The sequence below is a fragment of the Gavialis gangeticus genome, unplaced genomic scaffold (genome assembly GCF_001723915.1).
Source record: "Gavialis gangeticus isolate Ggan-Ray unplaced genomic scaffold, GavGan_comp1, whole genome shotgun sequence".
Classification (NCBI taxonomy): Eukaryota; Metazoa; Chordata; order Crocodylia; family Gavialidae; genus Gavialis; species Gavialis gangeticus.
This window is the reverse complement of record NW_017728994.1, coordinates 29,070,456-29,094,754: the sequence shown is the minus strand read 5'-3', so window position 1 is coordinate 29,094,754 and position 24,299 is coordinate 29,070,456. Positions and strand designations below refer to the sequence as shown.

Sequence of the window (24,299 nt, the reverse complement as noted above, 5' to 3'; positions counted from 1 at the left end):
GGCAGACAACTGTAGAGAATGAAACACAGCTTCAGAGCCTGTTTTCCCATACACACCCGCCAATGTTCTGTGAAGGCTTCCAATAGTCTCTGGATCACAGGTGCCTCTCCTGGTAACCGGAAGGCTTCTAGGTAAAGTCGTAATGCTTCATCCAGTCTTAAACCTTGGAAACTGAAAGTCCTGCAGCAACAGTGAAAAGCAATAAGAAACCGAAAGGCAGGAAGGAGGAGGCAGGAGAAAACAAACAAGACACTGGTGTACTTCACAGACTTACTGACTGGCTGAATGTACAGGAATGAGCAATGCTTACAAGCATGGAGCAGTTAAACAAAGGCCCCCCATTTACTGGGCAGCATGGTGACAAGGAAGGAGGTGATCATACTAGCTGGTGATGCAGGTAGTCATCTCCGGAGCCTTTGACAGTATGTTTAAAGAGAAAGTGCAGATTGGGAATGATCCTCATTTCACCAGTATGAATGCCTTTGTGGCAGCACTACTACCCTGAAGGACAGTTCTCCTCTTAGAGGACACTTGGGTATGATTACAACTGTCACACAGTTTTAGGCATATATCTCTACAGTAAGTGGGACCTATATGCTACTGACTCTGTCATTCATAACACTGTGAAATCCAAGCAGGTCATATCCCATGGACTATTCTTCCATTTCCCTTAGATATCACAAATCTCCTGACCTAGTTCACCTTTGTGCCCTATACAAGGAACTGAAGGCAGGTGTAAAAAAACAAAACAACAACAACAAAAACTCACCCCACAAAGCTCTCCAGTAAGTCTATGTTCTTGCGGTCACTCACAAATTCCCCAATCATTTTCTTGTCCAGCCGAGGATTTTCCCGCAGCCACTTGGCCACCTCATTGTTGTCCATGGGGGTAGCCAGAAGGTTTTTCTCCTGCAGGAACTGTATTCCTTTCTTTGGCTTCTGGTTGAACTGTTCCGTGCCAGTTATCAGGAGCTGAAAGAGACACACTAACGGCTACCAATTTGGCTAACAAGCCCTATACACCGAGAACCTCTCGCTATGGAAATGCATTTCGACTTTTACTTAGGTTTGCTTTTGGAATTCAAGAGCCACAGTAAAAAAAATCTTTCAAAAAACACTCTGAGGAAAATGAGACTAAATACAGGACAGAACAAAGCTGTTTTCCTTGTGGGATCTTGCAAGAACTAGCATCCAGAGCTAGACCTGCAGCCCCCTGCTTGTAGATATACTAGCCACAAGAGGACACTGAAAAAAGAGCAAATATAAGCACAAATAGTTTTATAATAACTTTATGTCTTACACAGCATTTTAATTCAGATTCCATGGGGAACCCAGCCCTGCCCTGGTTATGTTATTCAGTGAGAGCAGGAGGAAGATGAACTCCAGATGTCTAGCAGGAAATCAGATCTCCTTAGCTACAGTAGTAGCTAGGAGACAGGACCACTTTCATCCCATTTTTGGACTACTAGATATCTTACTCTTTGCTACCAACAGAAGCAGAAGCAGAAGCAACAAGCAGCCTCAGCACTTACAAAGCAGGCACAAGCCAAAGGCACTGTGAGAGCTTACTGGAAAAAAGAACCAGAAAACATTCAGCAGGTGGGCCATAGCAACATGACCATAAAATGCTCCAGCAGGTCAAGGTGGGTAAACTGGGTTGACAATAGTAAAAAATAAAATGCCATTTACTTTAAAGAGATAATTTAGCTGTTTATACTTATATGATTCTTGTTTTAAGGTATTAAATTATGCAATGCCTACTGTTCAGTAAATGCACTTGGCTAAGGAAGGGTTAACTGAAGGTTTCATTTGTGTTAAAAAAAACCAAAAGCACAAACAGCTACATGAACTTTACTAAAGCACCAGAATAAATGTCAGTTGCCTGTTAGTTCCCATCACCATGAAACTGCCAGTGATGACCTCTGAACTAAATTTGTGACCATCATGATACTAGCTCCCATGATACTAGCTCAGAGCACACCTCCTCTTTCCTCTCCACTTACAAGTGTGCCAGTGCATACTTTCTCAGTGTGCAATGGAACAGGCTGATCCTGCAATGTGGGGTGCAGGGAGGATAAAAATCTAGTGATATGTCTGCACACTTCAGAAGCAGTGAAGGGCAAGTGCATCCCTACATGGACTAATGCAAAAAGATATTTTAAAAGTATTTGGATAAACAGAGCAAAAAATAAAAGGGCGGAAAGGAGGAGAGAAGCCTACTATAACCCCAGGAACCCTTGAGAGTTAAAAAAAAAAAAAAATAAAAGGCAAAAATCTGACTCTGATGCACAGCCAATTATATCTCCTAGCAAAAGGGACATGAGCCACCCTTCCTAAAATACTAATCAGTAAAACCAACATTTCCACACCACAAGTCTCCATAAAGAACAGCTGTACAGCAAGATGGGAAGGTCAATACATTTGATTATTCTTAGAGATGAGCAAATTCTAAAGCTGCAGGGTCCTTACAGAGAACGTGCTGCCAACAATTCCCTTTCCAATAGTGAAGCAGCACAGTTATATGGGGAAGAAATGGGGATCTGAGCTATTGCATGGTCCATGCCATTTCATGCTTCCTAGGTGAGAAGCAATGCCATAAATTCCACTCAAATCTGCAGGCCACAAAGAACAGTTTTAACAAGCTACTTACAAGATATTCTGCAAACCTACGTTCTTTAATAGTTTTGAACTCAATTTGGTTCTGAGCAAATTTGAAACATCCCCAGAAAAGCACAGTATTATAACAACACAGTGGTATGAACTGTCGGAATGTCAGCTGCAGAGAAAAACATTCCAGTCTTCTAACTAGAAACTGGAAAAAGCCATCTTTGGCTACCACTGAAAGCAAACCTGCCAACATAAGATGCAAATACATGCTTCAAAAATATGTTTTCAGCTAATCTGGCTGATTTTCCTGAACTATTTTCACTGTCCCTCTTTCACCTGACACAGACAATTACTCTCAGGTTGAAACTTCTCAGGACATGCTCTCTCACCAGGCCTCTTCACTGACTTGCATACATACTAAGCAAGAGGAAGATGATGGAACCCTCACAGCTCCACTTGACAACATTTCTGAAAGAGGACCACTTGCCCCACCACTACCTGTTAGGATCTCTCAGACAGCAGCTTCACCTGGTTTCTAGTTTTCAGTCACCAAGCCTATCAATACCATCTTGTATTTGGTACTGGACAACTGGACCGATCTAACACCTACATAGACATTCAGTCTTCCTCCAGCACTAAATAATGAAGCTACTGTAGTCTCTGCACAAAACTAACAGACTAGAATTCGGATTAACAACAGTCAAGAAAACAGAGGTATTTAGCTACTGTAACTGTGGCCTGAACACTACATTTTCAAACCATAAAGCAAAAGGAGAAGTTAAACACATAATTGGCCAGATTGTCATGTTCAATGGTGGCTTCTTGAATTAGCTTCACCAACAGCTTTGGTAAAAGTAATAGACAACTTTCCCCTTCATGGGATGTGCTGACCCACTCCAGTATCACTGCATCCAGTGATTTCCCCAAAGGCCTCTTCCAGCCAGGAATGCCAGGAATCTCAGAGCCAAGGACAACACCACTTTAAATCTACATAAGCCCCGAAGTAAGAGTTACGGCATGAGATTTCCCCAGCATCTCCAGTAATTCAGAACTCAGCCAAACAGAAGGTCAAGTAAATCTCCCTTAAACCACTGCCTCCCTTTATCAGATACAGCTTGGTCTTCAAAAAAACAACTCCTCAGCTAATACACAACAAAGTTCTGAACTGAACATTCAAAGGCTGGAAAAATCATGGCAAGCCCAAATGTAAATAAGTTAGGGAGGAGGAAGAAGGATGTCTAAGCACACTTTTACAGTATGTGAACACCCGGTACCTTCTTTTTGGTCTTAATTTCCATCAGTTCTTGAGGGCTTGGCAGGAGACAGGAAAAGCGAGTAGGCTTCCTCGAGACATTCTTCTCAGCTATGGAGGAAAGTGACAGCATCATTATAGCCACCCTGTTCTGCACAACACTACATGGTACAAACATTCTCAGTAACATGCTACCCCCTGCCATCAAAGCCCCCTCTTCAAGTGGAATAATCATGTTTCCTCATTTCACTACCTGACCAGTAGGGCTGTGTGAAGCTTCGAGTGGCAATTCGATTAGAAGGAGATTCGGCCCAATTTGGTGGCCGAATCTCCGAATCCAAATCGAATCAGGAGACCAATTTAAAGGTCCAAATTGCTTCAAAGCTCTCCAAATCTTCAGAAAAGATTTGGAGAGCTTCGATGATTCAGGCAGTCCCTAGTGGTTGCAGCAGGGAGCTCCAGCTGACTCTGAGCTGGTAAGTAGGGCTGTGCAAAATTTCACCAGCCATTTAGTTTCAGCACTGTTTCAACCAATTTCGAGGTCAAAACATCAAAATTGGAATGAAACAAAAGTCATCAAAATAGCCTTGAAACAAAATGAGGCTGGTCAAAACATTGTGACCATAGGCTGGGGATGGAAAGTCAGTCCAGCTGGGTTAACTTCCCATCCCCAGCACAAGATCTGGTAGGGGGCGGCGAGGCAGCCCAGCTAAGCAGCTTCCCCTTCCCCATGCTAGATCACGCCACCCCCAGCGCAATCTAGTGGGGATGGAAAAGCAGCCCAGCTGGACTGTCTCCTGCCCCTGGCAAAATCTAGCATGGGGAGAGACCAGGAAGCAGCCCAGCTGGGCTGCCACCCACCCTACCAGCATCTAGCACTGGGGATGGAAATTCAGCCCAGCTGGGTTGATTTCCCATCTCCAGAGAAACCTCGAAACAGTGTTGAAACAGCCTTTATGTTTTGACAGAACAGAATGGAACAGCTGTTTCAACTTGAAATGAAATTCAATACGAAACACTGTTCCGTCAAACTGTCAAAACTCAAGGCAAAACAGAACAGTGCTGTTTTGCACAGCCCTACCAGTAAGTACTGCCAGGCCCCCCCGACCACCCTCCACTTCCCCAGCCCCCACCCATGGCTGCCCCCATCTGCCCCAGCTCAGTACTTTAAAAAAAAGCCCCAGTTCTCACCGGGTGCTGCGGGCAGGGCAGGTGGATCCCTGCTGCCCCACACTCTCCACACAGCAGCCTTGGGGCTTGGGGGCTCATGGAGAGTCCCCCACGTGGTACGGGGCAGCGAAGGGCAGTGGGGTTTGCCCCCCGCCAGCAGGAGCAGTGAGCCTGAGGGTTTTTTCAGGTTTTTTTTTCCTTAAAGGGCGGGAGCTGGCCTGGGCGAGGCACCCATGGGGGGGCTGGGAGATTGGGGGTGGGATTGGGGGGCTCATGCAGAGCCCCCCACACAGCGTGGGCCAGTGGCAGGCAGCAAGGATCACCAGCCCTGCCCAGCAGCACATGGTGAGTAGGGGCTTTTTTTTTTTTAACAAGTACCAGGAGCTGGGGTGGGCAGAGCAGCCATTGCCAGGGTGGGAGAGCAGGCGGGGGATGGGCCTGGCCTAGCTGATTCAGAAATTCAGATGCTGTTGAATCTCCAAATCAGATTCAGCCAAATCGAATTGGGACAGTGATTCAAATCATCAAATCAAATCACTGTCCTCCAAATTGGCCCAATCCAAAGCAAATACTAGCCACTTTGCACAGGCCTACCGACCAGCTGAACACTCCCACTGCTTTCCTGCTTCTCACTGTTCTGTACCCTCAAGAGCACTTAGACAAACAGAAGCTTCCATCAGCCCTGCTAATTTCACATTTGCAAAGATTTAAAAATTTGTGGCTCCATTCTGCCTATTAAAAACTGTGTGTGAAGATCCCCATGACAGTCCCAGGCAACCTTGGACCATCTACTGAAAATGCTACTTTACAGACAAATCTCATGCATTTTTGTTATTCCATCAAGTCCAGCCCCCTTCCCAGATACAAACACATTTATAGTAGCCATGCTTTGTCAAGAGACGAGGTTCTGCTGTGTTTACCTGCATCACTTCCTCCCTCCAAATCCAGACAGCCCTGCTTCATTTGGTCAGCCATAAGGCACCCGCTGGTAGGTGGACAGGCCCCGGATGGCTCGTTGGCTGTGCTGGGGGGTTTCCCTTCATTTGGCAATCTGTCATTGTCTGCAGAGAGAGGGGGGAAAATAAATAAAGCAAGCAAGCTAAGTTACCAGAAGATGACAAAAGCTTCAGAATAATTCATTCATTCTCAAACATTAGCTGTTTATTTTTCTGAGGCCTTTTTTTAACAAGAAAGAATCCAGTTGCTACCTAGTTTCAAGAAACTTGTATGTCTATGCAAGACACAGTTACCTGAAACTAGGTAGCAATTGGGTTCTTTCTTTTTTTAAAAAGGTCGCAGAAAAATGAAAAGCAGCTATTGTGTGTTCCATGTCCTGCCCTCTCTCTACCATAACTGCTTGTCATCAAAGAGCACTGAAACTCACAGGAGGGACAGGTTTTAAATGCCAAAGATTTGGCTTTTGCCTTTATTGCTGCAGCTAATAAATGGTATGGAGGAATATACACACAGGGAGGGATCTAGTGTAAAACTAAGTACAGTACCTCACTGTGATTATTGCTACTACTACTGGCACAGTACCCAGAGAAGCAGATTGACACTGCAGGGGCTTCATACAGCTGCCATGGGCTCAAAGAAAGAACTGAAGGGCAGCTGGACAAGCTCTGCCCTTTACTTATGCGCACACTAAAGTTTTAAAAGGAAATTGTATTTTGTTCTGAAGGATGTCACAGCATCTATGGGGCAGAAAACCACTGCAGAGATGCATCTAGACAGCCTAGTCGATAAGGCCGTACCTCCTGTCATCTCCAAATTTTATCTGCAGACAAGCAGTAGGCTTATTCCACTGAACTCAGCTGCCATAAAGAAGACTGAGTCCCTCTGATACACTGGTTTTATACCACATTTTCAGACGCCAAAAGGTGCCTAGTAGAATAGAATAAAACAGAATAGCATAGCACGTGCCTGGGAGAATAGAAATATAGTTTTGTTAAGTTAACTGAGCTACAAAAAGAAAGCATTAGGTAGCTTTAGCACAAAACTAGGACAGCCATGGAGATGTTGAAAGGGATGGTCTTACTATTGCATAGGTCTTTGGTGCTAATGGCAGTTTCTGCACTGGGTTTGGCCACCTCCTCCTGCTGGTGGATGCTGCTCAGCACTTTGGCCTGGCAGTGTGCTTCAGTGCTATCAATCACTGTCAGCAATGCTTCGAGAGACAACAGGTGGGTTGTGTAAAGCTGTCCGGAAACTGGAAAGGCATTCTGGGAAATCAAGCAACTGAATATAAGATTATTTCCATTATAAACACCTCCCCAGCCCTGAGGAAAAGTTTCTCCCACTGCTCTGGAAACCCTGACATGCAGCAGCACTCCCCATTACTTTCCATACAAAACTTCCTCACAAACTTTTTTTTAATCCCTCCTGCACTCTCTGCCAGCATTGTGCAGTCTCTTCGATTTTCCCTTAAACTTCCAAATTAAGTGGCCCTCCTTAACTATTTAAATCTATTTAAGGCCAGCCTTTTATCACCCCATGTCAAGACTGGCATTTGCTCTTCTCTCCTTCACAGACTTAAGAGCCATCCCTTTCCATTTCCCAACTTACACCTCCCTCCCAGTCCTGTTCAATTCCAAGTTCTGCAGTTTACAGCCCCAACTGAAAGGGAGGACAAATTAGAAACATTTCAGGACCTTGGAGAGTAGCTTAGTGAGGTCCTCAAAGAGGTTAGAGCAGTAGTAGTCACAGTCATAGTTTATATAGAGCTCGGTGACAAAACTGGGGATTCTCCACAGCTGAACAACAGCCTCCAGGGCCATCTCCTTCACTTCATAGGGCATCTTGGGGTTCTCCACAGTGATCATGTCCATCAGCTTCTTTATGTACATCTGGCAGAAACATAGAACAGCTCAGTTTATGGCAAAGAGGAAAGAAAGGACAATAACTAGCTTTCAACAGATGCAGGAGCTCAATGCTCCCACGTGGTTCACAGCATAAAACAGTCTGTATTTTGCAAAGGCTAGCTCTGATGGAAAAACTTCTTGTATGTTCCAATAGTATAAGCCAAAAGATGCCTATTTTTTTTGGCAAAGTAAATCATAGTTCAGAGGTATAACTAGCAAGTATTGTGCCCTGGGCAGCCCTCCATCTCCCCTTCATCCTGCACTTGCCCCTTCTCTGCAGCGGTTGCAGCTCTAGCCCAAATGCCAGCAGTGAAGCAGTAGTGGTGTTCACTGCCAAAGCAACTTGAGCAGCAACTGGCAGTTTTCTGACACTGGGAGAGTTCACATGACCTCCTTTTTTAATTGCTGACATGTCAAGCAGCCAAAAAACACTGATTTTCAGTGACAAAAAAGGGGACACGATCTCCTTCAGGAGCAAAAACACCACTTTCCAGAATGCCTCTCACTCTCACAATCCTGCGCTGACACTGCTGCTGCTGTTCTGCTCTCCCTTCTTGCTGGCCAGGGCTGCTGCAAGAAAGTTGAGAGAGCAGGGGAGGGAGGAAGAGTATGGGAGGATAAGGCACCTGCCTCACTCCCTCCCGGTGCCTCCCCCCAGCAAGGCAGTGCCTGAGGCTCATGCCCCCTCACCCACCCATCCTTATGCTACTGTCCCAGTGTACTGAACAATGAAACAATTGTAAGAGGAAGGCAAGGCATCAATTCCAAGGGCATTTTACTATTCTATGAAGACCGGGTTCTAAAGAAGCCCCAAGAATTCTCATACAGCTATTCATGCCTTGCTAGTCGATATCTGGACTGCATCCCATTGAATCAGTCTATACTTCTATCTTCTTTGGCACACCCACAACTCCAGCTGTGTTTTACCAGGGAATAAGTAATATCCGAACACTCACCTCTAGTTGGAACTTCAGATGTTCCCGCATGCTCTCAAAGAGAAGGAAGCATACCCTTAAGGAGGCTGCATACAGATTCAGCCTTTCCACACTCAGCAGCTAAACACAGAATAAAAATGCAAGAACTGAGAGGTTCAGGTACTCTATTTACCTAAGCGGGTAGTGTTATGGCTGCACCAGCCCCCCACAATTGAATGGGGAGCTTCCACATAGTGGTTTCATTATTGGAAGAAGTCTTCTCTGCGCTGCCACCAGGCCTTTACTCCTGTATGCATGGACTGCTTCTGGGCAGCACTAATTTGTCCTGAAACTGCTATACCTGTAGGAAGTAAGGGGCTCTCCCTGTCACTAGAATCCTAGGTGAGACATTGCTTCCAAGCATGGCACTTACAGAATGACTTACTGGTTACTCCCAAGCCTCTGCATGGCTTGTCACTTATAATCTTGAGGAAGATTGGGTTTCTGATAAATCCCTAAGTCAAGACATGAGAGTTGCCATACAGCTTCTGACACACTAAGACAATCCAGTTGCACATTAAAATCACTTCCTCCCTTTGCTCCTTGGTGAAAGGCAACTAAAAGGTTTCCATCTGTCAGACTGAGGGAGAGCAAAAGTCAAGGGCCAAGGAAGAAGGGGTTTAAACTTCAGACTCATTTGGGAGACTGTTGAAGAGAAATGGGCAGGGCAGTTTAGTGCCCAGTCAGGAATTTGTGGGAAAGGATGAACTCGTAGTGACATCTGCTGAATAAGTGGGAAAAAGATGGATGACAGTGAATGTACAGATATCATCCCCTCTCACATGCAAGCGGTAACCTGAGAGATACCTGCATAGATTCTTAGAGGCCTCTTTCTACCTGACACTCTCTACTCCCACTGCTCTATGGAGAAGCCAGATCTGTGATCCTGGGTGACAACTAACATCACTTCCCCTTCCAAAATGGCAGATCTCAGGGACAATGTACTGGTTATCAAAATTTACACCAGGCACACGGGGAAACTCACTGGCAGCACACGCAGGGGCACCAGAGGCCAGACTCACTTGAAACAGGTGCCGACATAATTCTTCCTTCACAAGTCCCAGAAGAGATTGACAGTTTGCCACAGGAGCTGACTCCAGAGCAACAGTGAGCAGATGCAACCCCATGTGGATCATCACCTCCGAGTTATGGCGGTCATGAGGGTTGGTTAGGGAGATAAGGAAGCGGAAGAGCTCACGGATACAAGGCAGACCATAGGGGACCAGTGCTGTTCCTGAATGGAAAAATAACAGCCAGAGAGACATTAAGAGCCCTCAGTTCTGCTCCCATCTTTTGCAGCTACCCATTAGGTAGCAGAGACCAAACCATTACAGATAGTAGTTCAGGAAGAGAAGATCATTTCCCTCCAGACAAGGGATGGAGTAGGGTAGAGACAGACTAATAGGGCATTGGCAGCATTTCACAACTCTCACCTTCCTTCTGGGAGGACTGTGTAAAACGTACGCCTCGGGGATTGACGTAGTCCATGTCATGAACAGAGGCAGAGTCAGAGTGTTCTGCCACAGAGGTGCACTCCTCTAGTACCTCAGGGATGGATTCCACAGAGGCCGATTGGGTCTTCTCCACCCTGAGACTTTCATCCTTCAGTCATACCAGTCATTTGGGAAGCAAGAAATAAAATCAAAACAAGTGTAAGATAACAGTGCACCAGCAACATGACAGACTCATTCAGTCAGATGGCCATACTGACAACTTGCGAGGGAGCTGAACAGGAGTCAAGACAAAAAAGACTGTTTCAGCCATTTGTACTCCATTTCATTCTAACCAATGCATGCCTCAACCTGGTTTTAAAGCCCTGCCACTGAGGGCATTATAAGAGCTTTACTTGGGAAATGCTTCTGCAGTCTAACAACTCTTACTGCTTGTGAGTTTTTCATATTTATAATATCAGTTCCTACCACATCAGGTCTAGTCATCTGCTCTTGGACTACATTAAACAATTCTTGTCCATCTCTGGCATTGACACCCTGCAAAGTATTTGTAGTCTCTTGTCCTCCTACCAGCTTTTTTGTTTAAATGTGTCTACTTCCTCATCCTTCCTCAAATCAACCCATCTACTCCTTTGGTTCTTTTTATGCCTTAGAGGTACTGAAAACAATAAGCAAGAGATCTTCAGACCACAGTCATGTTTGTCTTTATTAGCTACTCCTTTAATTAAGGCTGCTGTAATGGAAATACTGGAAGTAATACAGTTCCACAGGAATTGCTGTATTAGACCACAGTTATCCTCTGACAGTGCTAATGACAAATAGTCTTGAAGAAAGCATGAAGACATGATTGTACCAAAATTGTGTAACCCTATACTAAGAAGGAAAATTCTTAAGCTTTCTTTAAGCTCTTTCTTTAGCACTGCACAAGGGACCCAAAGGAAAGCTGCAAAAATAGACACATCTTCAGCAAGAGACCAAACAGCTTGGTTTGGACTTGTCATATCTCCATGGGATTCTGCACATACCTGGGGTTCAGTCTGGGGTAGAAGATCAATGGCCTTGGGATCACCCAAAGGCATGGCGGTGCTAAGTCCCAAAGGGCTGACCTGGTCTAAATCTGTAAGGTCTTCCTTGGACGTGGCCTGGGAAGATAACTCCATGCCACTGTCTGTAGCAGGGCTGATGGCAGATGAGGTATTTTCTGAACTTCCAGAAGAGATGGGAGAAGGAGCATCAATGAAAGTAACTCCAGCTGCTGATGAAAAACAGCAGCAGAGAGTTAGCATTACTCTTTCCCCCCTTCTCAAGATTAGACAGAGCAGCAAAGAACTCCTTTCACGCTAGTTAGCCTGCAGCACAAACTAACAAATGAACTCCCTTAAAACATCCTAAGATGCACATTGGGGAATTATGCAATTATGTGCCCATGCAATTTTGTGCATAAGACATATGACCCCACATAACTGCATCATTTTGCTTAATTTAATCCAGGCAGGCTCTGTACCTCTATCTTTGCAGGGTTCCTGGCACTCCAGCTGGGAGCCCTATGTGGAGGCTGTGGCAGAAAGCCACCTTGGTTTCTCCCCAAAAATCTCTGCCCTGTGACACTGTGATTTAAATCTCTGTGCTGTGACCATTCAATTAGGGTGGGCCTGGCACACAGGGGACCACACCCTCAGCCTGCCTCTTTAGGGAACTGGAGCTGGCTGCATTCCTGAGGGAGGGGGAAACCTGCTCCCTCTGCCTACGTGACTTGCATCACTTACCTGGGTAAGGGGTTTCTACCTGGGGAGCTGGGATCTGCCTGGTAACAGGTGATGCATTTCAGATTGGTTGGCTGACAGCCAACTGGGGCTGACCTCCGCTGGCCCAGGTGAATGAGGTCACAGGGGCTATATAAGTTAGGACGGGGAAGGAGGCGGGCTCTTCTCTCCGGCCATGAGGTGACGCAGCAGCCAGGCAGGGGACAGAGAAGCCTTAACATCTGAAACTGGCTCTCTCCCCCCAAACTCACGAGCTAGGAACCGCCTGCCTCCAAAGGGAAACTTCACCTGCCTTTGGAAGATGCTTGTGAGTAAGCTACTCAATCTGATTAGATATTTAGCTGGAAGTATCACAGATGCGTAATCAAAAGGCTACCACAGCCAGACTGTTTGCTCTTTAGGATTTCTAGATATTGCTCTATCCTGTACCCTAGTTTACCCTACCCCCTGTAATCAATAAAGTTCTCCTTTTTGACTGGTGTGGGAGACTTATTGAGGGGTGGGTCTAAATTATGCCTAAGAGACCCCTTAGGTCTGTGGACTAAGGGAGACTATACCTTTTTGCCCCCGGACTTGGGGAAGTACCCCAAGTGCCTGTACTGGGTCGAGTACCCGTGGGACTTTAGGCCTGTGTTACCCCAAGGACACAGGGCCGCGTGACAGTCCATTCTTGGGGTGGTGGCGGCACGTTACCCCAGACTAGCGAGTGTGCTCCGGGAGAGGGGTCGGCCGGACATAAGGCGCCCCTAGGGAGGCACTCGGAGCCTGGAAGGTGGTCGGGCGCAGGGAGGTGGGTGGCTCAACGCAGGAGCACCCCCTACTGGCCCGCCTCACGTGGTGGAAACAGCAGAGGGATACAAATACCCAGCTGTGTTCCTGAGGTGGGATCTCTGCACCCGCCACAGAGGCACCCAGTGTGATGGCACATGATTGGATAGCTGTTGAGTAGGGAGGGGAGCTCCTGCCTGCAATAGGAGGGGATGGGTGGTGGTGTGTGGGCTCCCCTGCCACATGTCCATGCCCCACCCCCCATGGTGCACAGCCCATGCCACCACTGGCTGCAGCAGCAACAGGCAGCAGGCCTTTCAGGTGCTCATGGCCGTGGCAGACAGAGCCCCTGGCAGTGCACAGCTCTGGCTGAGTCCCGGGGGCTGCACATGATGGCAGGGAGCTGGCCACCATGTCCAGCCCACTGGCCTGGGCCTTTACAACAGAATGGGCTGGCTCTATGCCAGCATGTGAAACTCACAGCACTGCAGGTGGCAGCCATGTGCCATTGGGCTGGATGGGCTCTGTGCCTCCACCTAGGGCTAGCAGCATTCCAGCGGGAAACCACACATGGAGGCATGGAGCTGCCTGGCGCAGTGGTGTGTGGCTCCTGCCTGCAGTGCCGTAAGCCCCATGTGCTGGCATGAAGTTAGCCTGGTCTGAACTGAAGGTACATTCCAGTGGGCCAGGCCAGGCTGGCTCCATGCCACCATGTGCAGCCTCCAGGCTCAACCAGAGCCACACACTGCCAGGGAGCTCTGCCTGCCATGGCCATGAGCACCCCGAGGGCCTGTTGCCTGCTCCTGCCATCAGCAGCAGGGGCTGTGCACCATAGGAGGGAGGGGGCATGCATGGCAGGTGGGTCCACACTCACCTACAAACCCTACACCCACCCAGAAGGGGGTTTTGGCACAGATATTAAGGATATAAGATGAAATGTAAAAAATAATAATAATTTTGCATAGTTTTGAATTTGTCTGCACATAATTCCTTGGAGTGTACTAAGACGACAAAAGATACAGAAAAAGAAAGTTCTGTTTTCCTCCTATCAATAAGCCAAATAGATCAAAGGAAAACAGAGATTAGCAGTTCCTGTTATCACACAGTAGCCAGAATTTTACACATCCAGAGATTTGATGAAAAATTAATTCATGAGAGAATTTATATACTTAGATAAAAGGGGAGAGAGCAGGCAGGAGTGACTGACAGAATCAGGAAAAAATGGGACAGAGCAGACAAGACTGCTGAATATCTGTATGGTATCTGGGGGAGTTAGAAAAGGACAAAGAATATCACTGTAAGTTGAGAAACAGAAAGTGTTTGGGAGATGGCTGCCTAGCAGCATGTGGTAGGGAAAGGAAAGGTGATAATGGCCATCAGTTGATCTGAGAACCAGAATGGAAGTCATACAAAAACATCTTAGATACACCATGGGTTAGGTAATTTATCCTTTACATTGCAATTCTCTGCTCCCCAGTCCCTTCAGGTCAATGAATGATTACAGTAATTCAACAGTGGGAGAGTTCTCCACTAAACCTAAATTCAAAGAAACAGAGATTACATGAACTTCAGAAAACAATCCTTTCCCTTTACCTCAAAGCAGTAGTCAGCAACCTTTTCAGGTTTCAGACTGGAATTACCAGGCTGGGACAGAGGCAGGCAGGAAGGCAAACAGGCACAAGGATCCACTGACTGCCCACCACCGCCACACAGGGAGAGCTCCTGCAGCAGTACAGACAGCAAACACCACAAAAGCCCGGCTGCCAAACACTGCTGCCTCATGTTCATGGGCCAGATCAAATGGCTCCACAGGCTGGATCTGGCCTATAGGCCATAAGTTACTAACCCCTGCTTAAGACATCTTAAGTAGTTACAGACAACCTTGCAGAGAGCCAGGGCAGTGGAGACAAATACAACATGTCACAATACAAGGGGTAAATCAAGAGAAGATCCAATTTTAAAGGGTTCAGATGTAGTAATATGACTGACCACAAGCAGAAAAACTTCTTCAAAGTATTCTACAACACCAGTAAACTATAAAGAAAGGATCTGCTGGCCTGTCCAGCAAAAGGAAGAAGAAATGTTGACAGTACTAAAGAAGACTGAACAATTAAAAATTAGAGAACTATAAAAGGAGACAAGAATGGTATATTAGTATTTTATCAAATGCATATTATATATATGATTATGCAGACAGATATGCTAACTAGCCATGCAACAGAAGACCCTGGAGAAGCACTGGACATCCTCACCATTTTCAGCAGTCATATAATCATAGAAAATGAGGGTTGGAAGGAACCTCAGGAGGTCATCTAGTCCAAACCTCTGCTCAAAGCAAAATCATCCCCAACTAGATCATTCCAGCCAGGGCTTTGTCAAGCCAGCCATTAAAAGCCTCCAAAGATGGAGATTCCACCACATATAACTTGTTCCAGTGCTTCACCACCCTCCTAGTGAAAGTTTTTCCTAATATTCAACATAAACTTCCCTTGCTACAACTTCAGACCACTGCTCCTTGTTCTGTCATCTGCCACCGTTGAGAACAGTCCAGCTCCATCCTCTTTAGAACCACCCTTCAGATAGTTAAAGGCTGCTATCAAATCCCCTCTGTCTTTTCTTCTCCAAACTAAATAAACCCAGTTTCCTCAACCTCTCCTCATAAGCATTGTGCCCCAGCCCCCCTAACCATTTTTGTTGTTCTCTGCTGGACCCTCTACAAATTGTCCACATTCTTTCTGTAGTGGGGGGCCCAAAACTAGACAGTACTCCAGAAGTGGCCTCACCAGTGCAGAACAGAGCAGAATAATTACTTCCCTTGATCTGCTGGCAGCGCTCCTACTAATGCAATCAGTATGCTGTTAGGTTTCTTGGCAACAAGGGCACACTGTTGACTTGTATCCAACTTATTGTCCACTGTAACCCCCAAGTCCTTTTCTGCAGAGCTGCTTAGCCAGTTGGACCCAACCCTGTAGCAGTGCATTAGATTGTTCCATCCACAGTGCAGGACATTGCACTTTTCCTTAACAAATCTTGTGAGATTTCTTTTGGTTCAATCATCCAATTTGTCTAGGTCACACTGCATCCTAGCCGTATCCTCCAGCATATCTACTACTTCCCCCAGCTTGGTGTCATCCGTGAGCGTGCTGAGGGTGCATTCCATCCCATCTTCCAGCTTGTTAATAAAGATATTGAACAAAACTGGCCCCAGGACTGAGCCCTGGGGCATTCCACTTGATACCAGCTGCCAACTAGACATCAAGCCATTGATTACTACCCGTTAAGCCCAATGATCCAGCCAGTTTTCTCTCCATCTTTCAGTCCATTCATCCGACCCCTACTTCCTTAGCTTGCTTGCAAGAATGTTGTGGGAGGCTGTATCAAAATCCTTGCTCCATGTTCAAAGAAACTGAACCCCTGCTGGCAACACCACCTATGCAGCCATGCATTGATCTGCAGGACATACCCACTCCTGCCCAGCCCTTTCCCCTTAACCGGAAAGATCAAGAATATCACCTGCGCACCCCCATTCCCTTCACCCTTGCACCCAGAACCCTGTAGCTAGCTCTTGATCTGCTCAGGGTCACCCTTGGCAGTACTGTTGGTGCCCACATGGATGAGCAGCATGGGGTAGTAGTCATATGTTTGGATGAGTCTCAGTAAACTTTCTGTGATATCTCAGACGTGGGCTCCAGGCAAGCAGCAGTCTTCCTGGGTCATCAGGTCAGGCCAGCAGATGGATCCCTCTGTCCCCCACAAAAGGAAGTCTGCAGCCTGGCCTCTTACACCAATGGAATTCACTTCTCCTCCTCTGTTGCTAGAGCTCCTGCAGCAGTTTGCCTGGAGAACAGATATGGTGGGGATGACAACTTCTCCATGCTGCCAGAAGTCACAAGCTTCCAGCTTCCACCTTCCTGGGAGTCCATGCCCTCTTCCTTTTCTAGCACCTCCTCTGGCAGTCCTCCACAGTCCTAGAGATTTCTTCCAGCATGGACTCTATGATATCCTCATGGCAGACAATGCTTTGGAGCCTTGCTACATCCTCCTGTAGCTCTCTTGCCTGCTCCCTGAGGGACACGATACAAGGATGGCAAAAAGCCTGGACAACAGAATCAGGACAAGGAGCAGATGAAACAGATAGCAGGATCAAAGGAAGAATTAATTTTCATCTTGCTCCACAGGTTCTATAAGATCCTGCAAACATCTCCAACTTTAATGAGGTACATTTGCATTGTGAGAAAACTAAGTAGCTTCTTGATTACATGTTTCTATAAACATATGAAGTTACACATCATCTGATAAAATATTCTCCTCATCATCAGACTGGGTAGGCAATGGTTGGTACAGATTAAAAGCAGCAGTTCTTGTGCAACAGCTAAGAAGTGGAAGCAAGTAGAAAAGCAGTGCCTCCACTTTTCTCAGGGCTGTATTCAGGGCTGTTCATTTGGGGGGTGAAATAAATTTGATGCAGATAGCCTGTTGGTCTAATAAAAGATATCAGATTTACTGAAATAAACTTGTCTGCCTTAGACCTTAGTCTCCTTAGACCAACATGGTTACAACCTATACCACCCTTGTAGATAGCCTGTACACTCGAAAACCAACATCTATGACAACAGATCTAATACTGCAGTTTATCAACCACTACAAAACTCATGGGCCACATCCACACAAGTGTGGATGTTTGTTTCCCTGGGGACAACTAGCAGTGGGACATCTTGTGCCACTACTACTTGTCCCCAGGGAACACCTGTGCCACACGCCCCCTGATGTGTGGCCAGTTACCCCAGATAGGGTAGGGGAGGCTGGGGCCAGCCCTGGGCTGGCTGGCCCCAGCAGCCTTACCTTGGGTCCCGGGAGCCTCCTGGGGCTACAGCAGCAGCAATCCTGCAACTCAGAGCCCAGCTGGTAGCTCAAATGTGGCTCCAGCTGGCCAGGCTCCAGTTTTGGGCCACGTGCACTATCCCCATGTGCACCACCCTGCTTTTTTTTTTGCACAGGTTTTTTTGACCCCAAGATAAGAGTGATTACATATGAGGCAACTGTAACCACAACACTGCCCTACCAGGCTGGATGTTGGGTGGTCACTTCAAGACCCTTGCTGCATGTTCAAAGCATCTTATCCATGTCTTAAAACATGGATTTGAGAAAAAAATGTCTGTTTCACTTGGATCTTGATAAATCCTCACTGTGCATAAAGTAAAAGATGTCTACATTTTTGGATCGTGGTAGAGTCTGTAATGGTGCAACAGTTAAGCCTGTATTGAGATTTTCATTTAAAGCAGGACTAAACCCCCTCATTTAACACTTTGATGAAATGCTGTGATAAACTTGAATACACACCTGAAAGAACAACCACATTTAAGGAAATTTCTTCAATAAATATTTAATCAAAAATTTTGAAAGAGGAATTACTTCAAGGAGAAAGGGGAAATAAATAGAATTATTCTTGTATTTTCTCCTAACCAAAATGAGTTTTGGCAGAAGACAAATGAACATGGAAAGGATTCATGGACACTTTCATCATCTCTTATTGTTAGACGCTCCAGAATCTAAACTTTCATTTAAGAGAACCTATACATTTGTAGACCACACAGTTAAGAAAACCTTGTAAAGATGAAGCTACTACCTAGGGGAAAAAAAATTATATTGAGGACACATTATGAATTCACACATTAACTATTGCTCTGTTTAGTGCTGTGTATTACAGAACTAATAAAACTTTCTGGAAGCCAAAAGGCAAGTTTTGTAAGAAAAGCAACTGAACATGCAATTAATTCTGCATTTCCCCCATCTCGTACATGTCAGAAAGCAATGCAATTTAAAGTGTGTGCATACACATGCACATAGGGTTATAGCACTGAACTGAAAAGCAATGTTAGAAGGTTGATATAGCAAGCATCATGCTGGGAGCAGGATAAGATCTGGATATTTGTATATTGGATGCGATATATTTTAACTTCTTATTTCCTTGGCACTGGTATGAGAAAACACCAGGACATCCTCAACTCTAAACCAGATATCTTTCTTTTGCTCATAATATTCATTAAAAATGTGTACAGCACACAGCTAGTATAGCAACCTTCCTGTCCAGTATCTTCTGTTGGTATTGTTTCTGTCTGTCCCATCAAAATGTAAAGCATCTACAAGAAAAAAAGCATACTCCACACCAACATAACTGATGTACCCAAAATGAAGGTAACAAACGGTAACCATGCAGTCTATTTTTGTATACCTATGGGCTCTTCTACTTCTCCAGCTCTACTAGAAGCTGTTATCTAGGTATCACAGCACTAAAACATTACACACACAGTGGTAGCTTCCGACGGCTGGGCACACAGCATACACCAGGAGCTCCCTCCATTCCTCCAGTTAGCTCCCTACGCGCAACTCTCACATCCGTCCTTCAAATATTCTCTACCACCCCTTCATCTCCTCCCACATGCCAAAATCTGCCTACATCCCTCATAGGCCCTTTGCCCTACTCCATTAGCCACTAGCAGTATCTCCATTGCTCCCTAACCCAACAACAGGGACACTGCATGGTCACAGACCCACTTACTTATGGCCTACATGCCCAGTATTTGATCCTTGATGTGTCCGTTTCCTCATTTCCTGCATTTCCCTTTCCATCTCCATTTCCCCATTCAATATCTCTGTTTTCACACCAACCCACTCGGTCCCAGCCTTCCACATCCCTTATTACTACTACCTCCACCAACCATTGCCTGATAGACTATCATAAAAAAGGACTAAAAGAAACCTCTTAGGTTGAGTCCAGTTCCATGCTCATGCAGGCAACCATGTCACATCCCCAGTCCCTGCTTCCTCTTTTCCATTTCCTTCCCATTTTACCCATTACCACTGCCCCATCCATGGTGCCCTGCTGCTTTTTCCACCCATTTGACTCACACACCACATTAGATCCCCAATTGCCTCTCTACAAGCCATCCCTGGAAGATCTATTGAAAACAGGCAGCCAAATAGCGTAAAGCTATTGAAATGACAGTAAGGCAGAGGCGTAAATAGCTAGTACCATGCTCTGGGTGACAGTGGTGCACAGGAGCTGGTTTTGCTGCTGCAGGACCAGGGGGGATGTCACTTCCTTTTTTTTGGCACCAACATGGATGTCAAGTGGCCAAAAAACCCACCAATTTTCAGCAGCAAAAACAGGAGGTGACATCTCCCATATAGCAGTGAACCTCTGGCTGCTGCTCTTATACCATGCGCCACTGCTGCTGCAGAAAAGGCACACACGGTGGGGATGGGAGGGAGGATGACAGAGGTAAGGGAAGCAGATAAGGTAAGGGGGGCCATGCCAGCTCCATTCTGGTGGCCATCTTGAGGTAGTGCCCAGGGCTTATGTCCCGCTCACCCAAACTTTGTTACACTACTGTAGGACCTTGCTTTGCTCAGGTCAACAAGTATTCCCTTCTCCTCACCCACTTCCTTCTGGACTTACAGAGCAGTAGTATCTGTGTTGCTAACATCAATATTTACTACAGAAAACACAAGCGAGAAAAATGAAAAAAAGCAACCACGCACAAGATGGACAAGGTCTGTCCTTTGAAAACAGGATCCTACCTACCTGTGATGTTACTACCATTGGTGGTTGGTGGTTCTGTTCCTGGAAAGACCTTGGTTACATGGCGAGGAGGCCTTGGTGATCTCTTCTGCTTTTTCCATTTCGATGAATCACTCATTCCTCCTGCTCTCATTTTCAACTGAAAATCATAAACACTGAATGTCAGCCCAGTAACATTGTACAGAACAGACCACACAGAAACAACCCAGAAAGTTTCTCTCAGTCAAACAAGACAGCTAACAGTGCCCACAGTATCACACAAACTAACCAGCACCTGAAAACCATGCTAGTTAGCTCCACAGCACCCTACTCCAAGACCCACACTAGCCCAGACCCCCTCTTCTGAAATCAGCAGAGTATGAATTTGGCACTCTGCTTTGCATCAATAAATACATGAGCATGAGTCCCACACCCCCATCTTTCCTACCTGTATTTCCCTGCTTTACACAAAGATCAGTATTCCCTAAGACCACTCTGAGGGTGCATTTCAGACTTCTTCCATTTTGTTGGAAAGCACAAAGTAATGTTTTAAGTAGCTCTTTAGCAACTCTAGAAAGATACTCAAGTATACATCAATTAAGCTTTCCATTCAAACATTTTAAGGAAATTTCCACAAAAATGACACTGTAGGGTTTAGAATTAAGACCTGGTCATGTACACAATGCCATACAGCTTGCTGTTCTGCTCACCACATCATTACCACTAAGATCTTACTTAACCTGAACTTGAAGCTCTTCTCTCTTTCTGCCTTTGGAAGTCTGGTCCATTATCCAACTGTTTAGTAAGCATTTTACTATCTTATGCTTCCTTATAATTTTTCTAGTTCTTATATTCTTCTACACTGCACAGATCAGGATTACTCTGGTAGTACTGGAGTGATCCACCTGAACTATGCACTGCATTCAGGAGCTTGTCTAAGTCTATCCCAACCATGCAGTTGATCCAAAAAAAGATAATCACCCATGCAAATCCTTGGCTCTCTATTACCTTACTACTGTAACATTCACTTCACAAACATACATGCTCTAGCACTTCTTCAGCAGCAACATCATACCATGAATGATATTTAGCATGGCCCTAGACAGGTTTCAAAGCACCTGTTTTCCAAATGAGTGCTTCCGCTTTAGAGACCCATTTTCTCTAACTGGGCACAGGGTTTGCTACTTTTTGGACCAATTTTTTTGTTAATCTTCCAGGTTCTCCAGATCCCTTTACAACTGTGGATCTTTTTGTGTCCAGATTTGGGTGAGCAGGGTATTTTCTCTGTCTCCTGGAAATTATATAACAAGTCTTAGCAGTGACCCATACTTGATTTTTCTCCCACACATCTCACCATTAATATTTGCCTTCCATCAACAGTACTTTGTAGTTTTTTGTATGCACTTTGTCTATTTATAGTACGGTAGTCTAGTTGAATACCTTATTGAAATGCGAATGAAATTTATCCCACAAAAACCTAAGCCAAGAAAGGTGGGTTTTTAGTTGTAGCTGTGTTGGTCTAACGACATACAACATCTACCAAAGAACCTTGCCTGCATATCTTTTATTACACCAACAAAGTAGTTGGAAAGAAGTTATTTCCAAGCTTTTGGGCGCAATCACCCTTCTTCATCGGCCTGTGAAGAAGGGTGATTGCACCCAAACTCTTGCAAAGACCCTTTTTCCAACTACTCTGTTGGTCTAATAAAATATTTCACATCTACCTAAAAGAACTTTTCCTGCCAAGAAATGCACTTCAGCAACTTCACTGCTAAAACCAGTGTTACCAATTCAAGGAAATGGTGGGTTGAGGCACAGAAGCACTGGAACAAAACACGATTGCAATATTTACCACCTGACTGCTAGCATACCCAAGCCACTTGGATTCTTCAACTCTGCAAATATTTTGTTGATGCCAAAGCAGTCAGTTTTTCTAAATTACACCCAGTCATTGTAGCGATCAACCAGAAGCCTGCATAAAGCTCATTACATCATTTGGCAAAATTCTATGGCCTGTGAGTGGTAGAAGCAGGCAAAATAGTCTGAAAAGTGATTTCTAACTTTAAAAATAAAGTAATAACATATGACTCCTAACTATGACTTTTTGTCACAATTAGGATCTCTCACCAAGTGTTGTATGCGCAAAAGCATTTACATAGTTAACCTGAGGTTAATGCAACTAAGTTTTAAATAAATCAGGTGCATTCATTATGGGTTTCAGTATTTGTATTTTATCAATGACATGAAAAATCTGCTCTCAGCAGCCCAGGACAGCTGTAGCAACCAGTTTTTCTACAGTATAAAACATCCCTCTGAAATTTGCTGATTCAATGTTACCATCCTTTTGCTTTTTATAAAGTATTCTTCCTCTTATACTTAGCCTCCCTTATTTAAAGCTCCTCAATAACCATCATAGGTCTATTCCTGCCGCCACCCCAACTGCCATAAACAGACAGACAAATTTGCTATGTTTTTGTTTCCTATACATTCTTTCTGGGGTGTTCTTTCACCACCCATACATTCGGGGGGAGAACTGTATTTCTGATATAGCATTTAGCCCTGAAGATCCCAGTATTATTTTCCAATATCTCCTCTTCCGTTTCCAAATGGGGCCCATAGCCCATATATAGATTTCTCATTTCAACAAGCTTGTGAAAATGTTACATCCCAATGTGGTAAAGCATTTGTGTAACTTCCCCTTGCACCGTAAAGTATTTGTTTGGGGGCTAATCTTCAAGTTTTAGATATACTGTAATTTTCTTTGAGCTGGTTAATTGAAAACAGATTCAGAACTGTGTTGTCCCCTGCTATTTCTTTTAGTTTTTAGAATAGAGAACTGCCCTTTACGATCCAACTATTTCTTGGATGACAAAAAACAGATCCACAACATGAAATTGAAAAGATCTCATTTTTTTAAAAAAGCTCACTTTTAAAAAGATTTAAAACATTACATTTCTTGTATTCAGTCTTGCTGTTTGATCTCATGCTTTGTTTCCAGTTCAGAAAAATAAAATGCTCATCATCTTACTTGCTGCTTAGTCCTCCCGTATTTGTCTGTACTCCAGAGCACAAATACATAATACTGGTGCATTTTGTTATACCTACCCTTGATCTTATCAAGAAGACTGAGGTGAGACAATCTCCTCAATGCTGGCCCTCTTCCACTAAGGAGTAGAAGGATCCAGGTCTATAGGAAACTTCTGGGTTTCAATGAACAGGGTTTCAAAGAAGTGGCTGGATCAGAAAGAGTACTAGGCACCCAGGAAAACTATAAAATGTGAATGAAACACCCTGCTAAGGTCAATTACCTATTTTCAAGGAATAAGCAATGCTTTCCACTAAATTCTCTCTCTCTTATTCAGGTTACCAACAGAAACATGTACACTGCCATTATTCAAGCCAGCCTGCATCATCCACCAGGATTCACCCTCACTGATCATATGCAAGTAGGCAGCCAGTGAGCCAGGACTACAAAGTTCTCAAAGGGGTTTCTTTAAGATTTAGCTTGACCTCTCAGTCAAGCTTTACAAAAAATAACCCCACAAGCAAGGCACATTTTAAAACTGTTTTAAATAGGGGCACACTGATAGAGATTTTGGGGGCCGATAACAGCCAATTTTTAAAGAGGCATATCGGCCAATACCAATCCAATTTCCAATACAGCTGCATGCAGCTGGTAAGTCTGTTGTGGTGAAAGGGGAGTGAGGAGGGAAGGGATGTGGGGGGTGGGGTGCAGATCAAGGCCCCTGTGATGAGGAAGAGAGTGGGGCTGAGGCAGGCACCGACCAACTGGAGCGGGGCAGGGCACGAGATAGAGTCACGGCTCACCTGGGAGGGACGGCTCTTGCTCCTGTGCGTACCCTGGGAGAGCACAGGGGGGACAGAGGGGAAA

At 45.2% G+C, this 24,299-nt stretch overlaps 1 protein-coding gene across 4 annotated transcripts in view; it reads right to left on the bottom strand.

Moving 5' to 3' along the window:
• GBF1 (golgi brefeldin A resistant guanine nucleotide exchange factor 1) overlaps positions 1-24,299 on the bottom strand; it is a 186,810-nt gene that overhangs the window by 31,250 nt on the left and 131,261 nt on the right. For 2 of the 4 annotated variants that reach the window (XM_019502493.1, XM_019502495.1), the window contains exons 9-19: positions 20,432-20,567; positions 11,341-11,570; positions 10,298-10,466; positions 9,887-10,098; positions 8,847-8,945; positions 7,681-7,875; positions 7,068-7,251; positions 5,950-6,090; positions 3,882-3,970; positions 770-972; positions 57-180 (exon numbers count right to left, since the gene is read on the bottom strand). In XM_019502493.1, the coding sequence (XP_019358038.1) occupies positions 57-180; positions 770-972; positions 3,882-3,970; positions 5,950-6,090; positions 7,068-7,251; positions 7,681-7,875; positions 8,847-8,945; positions 9,887-10,098; positions 10,298-10,466; positions 11,341-11,570; positions 20,432-20,567 (1,782 nt within the window). The remainder of the gene's footprint in view (positions 1-56; positions 181-769; positions 973-3,881; positions 3,971-5,949; positions 6,091-7,067; positions 7,252-7,680; positions 7,876-8,846; positions 8,946-9,886; positions 10,099-10,297; positions 10,467-11,340; positions 11,571-20,431; positions 20,568-24,299) is intronic. The other 2 variants (XM_019502494.1, XM_019502496.1) reach the window with 1 other exon arrangement.